Raw genomic sequence first — 9,886 nt, forward strand, 5'->3', positions numbered from 1 at the left:
CTGACAAGCTGTATGCAGACTGCAGACTAACTAGCCAAGTTAATATAGCTGGCTAATGTTAGCTAGTGCTAACGTTCGCTGTCTCTGCGATATTGCCAAAAACCAATCATCCTCGTCAACAGAACAGCCTTTTATAACCTGCGCTCAAGCCCAAAAAGTTAAACTTTTTTCAACTGCAAAACTAGAAAAACCGCATAGCGGCTAAATGCCTCCGCCCAACAATGCAAGTTGCAGTTAACATTCAGTTGACCTTTGGCATTTGAATACCAAAATCTAATCCAATTAATCTAATTAAGTCCAACTGGACATTTTGGCCAAATATGTACAAATTCTGGTCAAGCCTTTCTTGAGATATCGTGTTCAGCAGGCCAAAAACACCTTTTGTGAGGTCAGTGACCCTTGACCTTTGACCCCCACAATGTAATCAGTTAATCCTTGAGTCCAACTGGATATTTTACCCAAATATGAACAAATTCCGTTAAGCCTTTCTTGAGATATTGTGTTCATCAGGCCAAAAACACATTTTGTGAGGTCACAGTGACCTTGAACTTTGACCACCAAAATCTAATCAGTTCTTCATTCAGTCCAATTAGACATTTTGGCCAAATATGAACACATTCTGTCAAGCCATTCCTGAGATAGTGTTCACTAGGCCAAAAACGCCTTTTGGGAGGTCACAGTGACCCTTGACTCCCACGATCTAAGCAGTTCGTCTTTGAGGGCCAGTGAACATTTGTACCAAAGGGGAAGAAATTCCGTCAATGCATTCCCGAGATATTGTATTAACAAACATTGGACGGACGGACGGACGTACGGACAACCTGAAACCATAATGCCTCCCATAAAAAGCCTAGAGCTCATGGCGCTACAGCGCTTGATAAACAGCTCTCGTCTTTATAGCGCCCTAGAGCTCATTATCCATTGTCAACAAAGAGAAAACAGCGCCAGCTCTAAAAGTACAGCTTGCCGGTGGACACGCACCCTAAATCCCCAGTATCTTAAAGTACACTGTTGAAATATGTCTTAAATAAATATGGACATCTTTTCCTCTAGTAATCAGCAAAACCTTTAGTATGCCAAAAACACCAAACCACAACTTTCATCCATATTAAAATGGCACCCAGCCAAAGTAGACCGTTACCTACATGCCCTTCAATGCTATTAGAGTAAAAGCAGTAGGTACATGGCACAGAGAGTGATTCATAGTCTCCTGGCATTTCTGAAAGGGAACCTATCTAGGTAATGTAATTAGTGGGTCCGGGGCAGGAATAGCATTGGCGCTGTGCTCACAGTGCATTGTCAAATTTCCCAGAGCTGTACTGATGCACGTAGGAGGAGTAGGCTAGGTCCTCGTGAGCCGTCGCTACGTGGATGTTCTTCCCTCCAAACACAGACTGCCGGATGTCCAGGGCCGTCTGCGGGGAGAGGAATGCTGCTTTTATTTCATTTCAAAATTGCTAAAATTATTGGTTAAAATATGTGTTATTATGTCTATAGATTATGCAATCTGTTGTGGAAGTTATTAATTGAATGCATGTTGGAGTATTATTGATTGGTAATAATATGTTGTTACATAAAGCATGTTCAACTGGATTTATTCTGAAATATTTTAGGAACTGTAATCACAATTTGCATTAACCTTTTCATGGAAAATATATCAACACAAATTGTGTCAAGTGTTTGATAAATGACCCACCTGGTAAATGGCAACCGATTGGCAGATATTATCTACATTTAACAAGTAAAATCCGTAGTCTAGCAGAGTGTCTGAGTATTTGGGATGCTTGTGTCCAAAATGTTCCCTGAAACACACAGTAGTTCCAAATATCGATTACAATTTTAGTCATTTAGTAAGCACCATGTTTTGAGCTAGTGCTGGCGTTGCCATGGCATGTACCTTGCTCAAGGAAGCAGGCAATGGTTCAAAGTGGCCTGGGCCCAATCTTGAACCAACGACCTTTCGGTCAAAGGTCAGGTCAACGTGAGCACTGCTTCTTACCTTGCCAGAAAGACTGCATGTTTGATCAGCTGTTCTGCCTTCCTGAACTCCCTCTTCACCACACAGGCCTGCGGAGACAGATGAACAAACCCCGCCAGTCACCACTCACTGCTCCCCATGTGGTGCTCCAGATAAAATAACCAGATCGAACGATGACGGTCCACGGGCCAGCTCCACTAGATCACGAGTCAGACACTTGTTACAGACCTACAGTATAACCGCAAAGGTCTCGTGGGCAAGGCTTCCAGTGAAATTGTCCTCCAACAAACAAATGTCTCTCAACATCTCTTAAATTTTATAAGATCTCAACAATATCTCTGTTAGAACTGGCTACCTTGGAGGCTTGTCTGAGGACATCCACCACCACTTTGACAGGCAGGCCCGGCGTGATCTCCTTCATAGCCTCTATACACCATTGGTAGGCCTGAAATACAGCAGCAGGACAAGGACATCAGCCACTGTATTTTGGTCAAAACACTTTTAAAAAAGCCATGGTAATTAATAATCTTTATTCAACATGATCTTCATCTGAGTCATTCCCTAGCAGCATGTCCTACCTCGTCGTAGTGACTTTTGGCGAAGAGCAAGGCACACAGCTCCCCGTACAGGGCAGCCTTGTTGGCCTGGTGGCCGTGTTTGGCTAGTTTGTCCATGTACGACTGAGCCAGCTTGAAGGTCTCCTCTCCCAGGTGGTATTTGCAGTTGCCGTTGCGGACGTGGAGCAGCCTGGGAAGACGAGGCCAGAGAACACGGGGAGTGTTGGTTGGCGGGAGTTAGCCCCGACGAGGGAACGAATGGCATTAGCCTTCTGAGAGCTACTACTGTCTCCTACTGCTCCTACTGCTTCTCCTACTGCTGCTACTGCTGCTACTACTGTCACATGGACTTAAAAAGGAATAGTGCACCTCTAAATGTAAACATACATGAAGAACACACAACATTTGTAGTTGTTTCACAATAAAAGTTTGAAGCTAAACAATACTTATCAATATGGCAAAATAAGGCTTGGCTGCTGTGATATCACCTAACATCATTGACAGGCAGGGTGAGGGACACCTATACTGACCTGACACAGCACTCCACAGCGCGGTACCAGTAAGGGACCTCGTCGTGTAGTGTGCACAGCTGCAGGCATGACAGGAACACCTTCTCCGCATCACCATACCAACCTGCGTCAGACAGGAAGCCACCTAGAGGACAGGCAGAGAATGAACTGCAGCTAGATTCAACAACAGAGCACAGACAAACCAAACACAAAGAGAAACTCAATACTGACTTGACCCCGATGACTGCATGACAGGCAGCTAGGATTGTTGCATTGCTTCACAATTTAATATGCTGTCATGCCTGTTCACACCTCCCCACTCACCCAACACAAAGCCAAACTGGATGGCCTTTTCCTTGACGTGGGCATCGGACTCGGCAATGTAGGAGCAGCGCCAGCTGAAGGAGTTGGCCAGCACAGAGGCCACCTTCACTCCGTGGTCCATCAGGGCCTGGAAGCAGTGGTGAAGGAGGTGTCTGAACACAGGGACAGATGGAGGGACAAAGAGATAGTCTGTGGTCAGTGGTTCATGGTTAACAGAACCTCACAAAATGTTCAAGCAACTGAGCCTGAGGACATAACCCCAGTCAGACTAGCCTAGCAGGCTGAAGGACATAACCCCAGTCAGACTAGCCTAGCAGGCTGAAGGACATAACCCCAGTCAGACTAGCCTAGCAGGCTGAAGGACATAACCCCAGTCAGACTAGCCTAGCAGGCTGAAGGAACATATCCAACAATTTAAGTTTCCTTAAGTACCATTGTGTTGCAGTAGCAGGTTGCACTACATCCTGTCCCTTGATCAAATCTGCTCACATTAGTAAATATCACTGAGATGATGAGTCAAACCTATGATCAAAACAGTGAAAACCAAGGCTAGTTATAACGATACTTGATTGTTGTGGTAATAGAGATACTATCTTTCTATTTAAAAACAAAAGCAACCCCTGCAATGCCTAGAGGACATTGTCATCTTTCCAACACCACTTGAGTGTTACGTCACATGCCAGTATTGCTCGATGTCACACACTCCTGTCACACAATGTTATTTTACTCAACAGGGGGGTTACATAAAGGGGAGATGCCTGCTTCCAAGACTGCATATCCCAGTCATGTGATCTAGAAATGGGATCCATCAGTGGCATGCTTATTCATACCCATTCAAGGAACACTTCCCTCACACACGCCACTTGTTGAGCAATGAAAAACACTTGGTAGAGCATGTGACTCAGGTCACCTTTACTCCACATGTCACAAAAGTAAACTGGCCACTGTGTGACTCCATTGTCTAACCAGGCAACGCTCAATCAACAACTAGCGTTCAGTATTTTTTCATTTTGTCATCAGTTCAAATACAACAGGGGAGGCATCCGCTCCCAACTTCAACTGCTCCTACGTAAAATATAGGCTTTGTGCTCATAATGATGCTAGATAATGACTAGTAGTAGGTCGGTGGTAGTAAACAGTCGGTGTGAGCATTCAAACCAGGTCTGGTCCCATTGTGGACGGTTCATACCTTTTGTCTGATGCCCGCAGGACTTTGGCAAAGACCTCCAGCTCACAGAACTCCCCCCCCAGCTGGCAGAGCCGGCCTTGCTGGTAAAGCTGTGGGGGGGAGGGGGGTGCAAGGTTAGCAATAGGACATTCATTCACCAGCCACACAAAGGACATGATATGCAACACAATGGCGGTGTACAGTCAGTGGGTCATGTGCGATCAAATGAACACGGACAGATTGATGGCTCCGATGCACACTCTGCTACTCTGCCCCAGTCTTTTGTTGATGGACAAGCAACACCATTCAAACCCCACCACTAATTCACTGGAGAAGAGTATCTTAATAGAAATGTGGTAGCATTTTCATGCTCAACAGAATTTTATTCACTAAAGATAGGGCTCTTATTATGACAAGGAACAAGTCAGAATTTAACTCATGGGCTATTTCATAATATTATGCTTAGAGGGGGGCTTGTGGTTGGCTGACCTAAAAGCACCGTTCAGCACTCAAATGTTTGCTTTCTCAATTACTTGATACATTCTGTTATACTTGATATGCTGTGTACGGGATAAGGGAGTAACAGCAATTTTGTTGTTGAACCCAAGTTAAACGTCGGCCAAAAGACATTTAAACAAATACTCACTACAGGCCAACAAGTGGTGACTCAGATGAGGATTGTGACACACAAGTTACCCAATCAAGTTTTCATTTCTGTGTTGCAAATCTGATATTCATCAGAACATCTTTTTCAATTCTTAGGTAACTTTCTATATCTCTACTCAGATCTACTTGATATAGGCCATGTCTTGTAGGGCGGCACGTAGCTCAGCAGAGCAGCTGGCTGGGTATCACAAGGTCCTTGGTTCGATTCCAGGTACCGGCAGTGTGCCGAAGTGTCCTTGATCAAGACACTGAACCCAAAAAATCGCTCACGTGCGGCACGGTGGCACAGTACCTAGTACTGTCGCCTCACAGCAAGACGGTCCCAGACCTTTCTGTGTGGAGTTTGCATGTTCTCACCGTGTTTGCTCCCAAATTAACCCAATATGAAATATAAAACTGCAGAACAGGTTGCTAAAGCTGTCCAAGGAGCACTCTATTTAGTGTTAGGCACCAACAGTCCAGAACAGATTCCTTGTATGTGTGAAAACCTACTTGGCTAAATAACCCTGATTCTGATTTGGAGGACATTGTAATACTGGGTCAGTTTTGTGTCATTGTGAGAATGTGGAGGGGGGTCGGCGTACAATGCCCACTGTTGTGCCTTGGAACAGGCAACGCCTTTGAATTGCAACCTCTGTGACAACTTGATAATTATTAGAAACATCCCCTGCTAGCCTACACTATGCCAATTATGCAATATAGAATATCTAACTGACTACTAATGAAAAGCATATTATGGATTTGTTGTTTGTGATTGGGGGCTGCTGTCCCCTATCGTTCAAAGGCTTCAAACAAAGCAAATTGCTGATGTCTGGCATGTCATCAAAATGTGCTGAGCTGGAAGTTGTAAAGTTCAGTGCCACTCCACGTTCAGCTCAGTGGCTGAGATAGACTTAACTACTACCATCTTTCATCCCTATTTATCAGGAATGTCATGTCATAAAAAATGTCATTTTAAGTAGCCTTTATTACACGGCTCTCTGAAATATTTGATTCAGATTGGACAATCGCGCATTGTACAGGTAAATTATTTCTTGTATTTCTCTTATTTCTCAATAATTGACCAGAGTCAATTAGCAATATTGACCGCTGCCTTTAGGGCCGTTAGGGCAGACACTAACACATTATATGTCTATGGGAGAAAGTTGAAAGTTGCTGAACATTCTAAAGCGTTAATAACGGTTTTGGCTGCTGTGGATCCATTCTCATCAAGCCAATCTCGGAAAATGCCCCTTGTCCAAGCACACAGAACCATTTCGCTGGTGAAATAATTTTACCGGCCAAAATAATAAATTGCCTTTTTTGTCACATTATAGGCCTACATCTGTTTCAATTCGATGCCTAGAAACATTGCAATTAATAGAAATTCAATTATTCATTTGCATTCACTTCCACGGTGTAGAATTATCCATAACTACCTAACCCTACACAAATATGAGATATACATGATCCAAGCCTTAACCTCATGGTCTTTATGTGTTTATGAACAAAATACATATACTGTAACATATTCACAGCCTGTAGTAGCGCGCGTCCTCTGAGGTAAATGGGAAAGATTTTCTGTGCGCGAGTAGCCTCGCGTCACCAGTCTCTCCTAGTGCGCGAGGCTCCGCAACAGTCATGTGACTGAAAACTTTATTTGGTGCAGCGGGGGAGCTATTTAAGTGCAACACACAAAAAACAGAACGCCGGTCTATGGCATGGATGTGGCGACATCGCACGCATAATTTATTACATGACTCTATTGGTACAAACATTTACCCACCAGCGTGGCGGATAGCCTCCGAAATTTAGTCGCCAAATGGAAATTTTACCCGCCATTGGCGGGTGGCGGGTGTTAATTTTCAGCCCTGCGTATGATGTTAACAATTAATCGATAAGTGATTCATGGTTGTTAAGGATTTGCTCTAGCCAGGGTTTTCCCTGCATAGAGTATTTTTTGGCGCCCCCCAAAGAGATTTTAGCCAGAGCCAAAGGAAAATGCAGTGCCAAAATGCTAAAAATTTAGAATAAAAATAGCAATTCAAATCTTCTCCAAATGTGTCTGATGGCTTGTTTGAAGTGCAGCTCATCCCTCTTTCTTGCATTGTCCATGGTTTGGACCACTAGTAATCCAGATAAATAATAGACAGGTTATTATCAGTATCTTTTGTCTTCATATCCATTTTATGTCATGTTGGGAGATTTCCCACGATTGTGAAAAGTGAGCTCAGTCAGTACGACAGCAAAGAATACAGGCCTATATATATGCTGGTAGGCTACTTGGTATTGTAACAGAGGTTTCCCCCAAAATGTGTGCGCATCACCCCCCAAAGACCCATTCTGAGCCAGGAAAAACCCTGCTAGCACCTGAAATTTACTTGATCTACTATAAAACTAGGGCTGGGCGATATTGACAAAAACATGCATTGCAGCGATGCAATTTTTTTGCGATATATATTGCAGTATATTTTGTTTGTTTAAAACAGAAATAAGTAAACTTGTAAACATACAGGCCTATGTCCTATATGAGGTTAGAACTAAACAGTGATCCTCGAGTCTGCTTACACCGGTAGCCAAGTGTCTTGACTGCGTTCCAAAACGCCTACTAATAATGCGTCTCTTAGTTTTTGACAGTCATCCAAATTAAAAAGTTGACCAAAAAGTTTGTAGCATGACATGTTTTGAGTTAACATAGCAGGGAAAAAAGAGAACAACATTGCAGGCCCTTGCGATGTGACTATTGCGCATGTGCACATTGCCATGGTGATGCATAAACCATAGGCCTATATTGTGCAGCCCTATATCAAACAACACGTTGTTTGATAGTAGAGCACATTGTTTGATAGTAGATCGAGTAAAATTCACGTGCTCGAGCAAATCTTTAACAACCATGAATCGCTTATCTATAAATTGTTAACATGGTCATTATTGGAAAAATAAGAGCCCTTCTATGCATTACAAAACACACTGTCGGGCTCTTATTTTTCAATAATGACCGGCTGGCCATACTTTATCCCGGGCAGTGACAAGCATATTTTGTGGCATCTTTCAAGTAGGCAGATTAATACATAATACAGTAAACACTTGTGTATCTCTATCATTCTTGCTGGGCACACGGCAGAGCCAAAACTAATATAATCTCTTTAAATATGTTGCTAAATAACTATTAATTTGTTTTGAGGTTGTCCAACCAGAGCATGACACTGGATGTGCGTATAGGCATTGCCAGACACAGACATATTAAAGGGAAAATAATATCAGATACTCGGTCACGTGCACACTGTATGTTTGCAATTATCTACAACAACAACAACAACAACAAGTCCCAGTCTGTCCCAGTTTAACTGTGGAAGTGTGTTAAAAGCCAGGGTGTGGCGACATTACATTACACCCCCTGGGCAAACGTCACAGCCAGAACTAGAACAGGTAAACAAACCATATAGGAGTGTCTCTGTGCCTCCTGTTCAAACCAAATAGTTAACTAAGCACTAGTTGACTAAAGCAAAGGTAATACAAGTTCACTTGGGGAATAATAACCTGATTCATCTTAGACCCAAAACTAGCTAAATATCTATATGACGTTAGCTTGTTTAAATGGAGCAGGGGGCCACGAGGGTATCGTTAATTGTGCATTAAGCCAACGTCTGACAGCCTCGTTGCATATCCAAGTTACTGAAGTAAGTTAGCTAGCCTAGTCAGTAAGCTAGATAACGTTAGTTCAAGCCACAACAAGCATCCTCTTAAAAAAATTGAAACCTAGCACTAGCACATAACAGGCTAGCGCGTTAGCTAGTGCTAGCTAGTTAGCCAGGCTGGATCCTACGGCGGTAGTCCTTACCTTATAGTACACATCAAATTGTATATTTTCTGGAAGGGAGCGAATGTCCCTTCGCGATCGACTATAGTTATCCACCACTGCTGAGATAGCAGTGTTGTACAATGTTTCTGGGATCCATTCTAGCTCCACAGCGGCCATGTTGTGTTTTCCTTCTCCCAAAGCCAGCAACAGCCCCCCTCCAACAACTCACACCAGCCTCGACCTAACTGGGGTAAAAACCACTTTCTCTGCAACTCTTCATAAACCATGGGCTACAATATCAGTCAAAAACATTGCAGCGCATCCGCCGTGCTGTAATAAAAACCCTAGATAGCCGTCACATCTCCATATTTGTGGCTGTTATCCATCTCCGCATGTCTCCCACCTCCTCTCTCTGCTCCTACCCCGACATTCATGGTGGGGGTTGACGCAATTACGTTACGCGCAAAATTTGGAACGTGCAGCGCGGTCAGTGCGATTGTGGCATGGAGCTATCGGGTTGTGGTTGCTCAAGAGAACAACAACAACAACAACAACAACAATAATAATAATAATTCGTTATCTCCACCCCAGCTGGGAAAGAAGTAATGTTTTTGGTGGCGTGTGTTGGTTTATTGGTTTATTTGTTAGCAGGATTACGCAAAAACTACCAGACCGATTTCGATGAAACTCAGTGGAGAGGTGTAGCGTGGGCTAATTTAGCCCTGGTCCACATTGGTATTCTATTCGGGGCTATACCCCACCCTGCCAGGGACCATTCATTGCGCCATAGACTTTTTACACTTGGTCTACATTACCACATCAAAAGACAATATCATTTGTTACTCACTGAAGTGAAGACATTTTTTGAAAGATGAAATCCTTTTCTCTGAGGTGGCTACTGTT

General features: G+C 43.4%; 1 protein-coding gene across 2 annotated transcripts in view; it reads right to left on the reverse strand.

The window, feature by feature from the left end:
- LOC311317157 (amyloid protein-binding protein 2-like) overlaps positions 1–9,386 on the reverse strand; it is a 24,066-nt gene extending 14,680 nt beyond the window's left edge. Inside the window, exons 1-9 of one of the 2 annotated variants that reach the window (XM_084448188.1) lie at positions 9,023–9,386; positions 4,558–4,646; positions 3,369–3,520; positions 3,066–3,189; positions 2,557–2,725; positions 2,334–2,423; positions 2,000–2,067; positions 1,697–1,802; positions 1,291–1,415 (exon numbers count right to left, since the gene is read on the reverse strand). In XM_084448188.1, coding sequence (XP_084304314.1) covers positions 1,291–1,415; positions 1,697–1,802; positions 2,000–2,067; positions 2,334–2,423; positions 2,557–2,725; positions 3,066–3,189; positions 3,369–3,520; positions 4,558–4,646; positions 9,023–9,160 — 1,061 coding nt within the window. In that variant the 5' untranslated portion in view covers positions 9,161–9,386. Of the gene's footprint in view, positions 1–1,290; positions 1,416–1,696; positions 1,803–1,999; positions 2,068–2,333; positions 2,424–2,556; positions 2,726–3,065; positions 3,190–3,368; positions 3,521–3,800; positions 3,854–4,557; positions 4,647–9,022 lie in introns of those variants that run through there. The other variant, XM_084448189.1, reaches the window with a different exon arrangement.
- Between the last annotated feature and the right edge of the window lie 500 nt (positions 9,387–9,886).

The sequence above is a fragment of the Borostomias antarcticus genome, assembly GCF_949987555.1.
Source record: "Borostomias antarcticus genome assembly, chromosome: 1".
NCBI classification, from domain to species: domain Eukaryota; kingdom Metazoa; phylum Chordata; class Actinopteri; order Stomiiformes; family Stomiidae; genus Borostomias; species Borostomias antarcticus.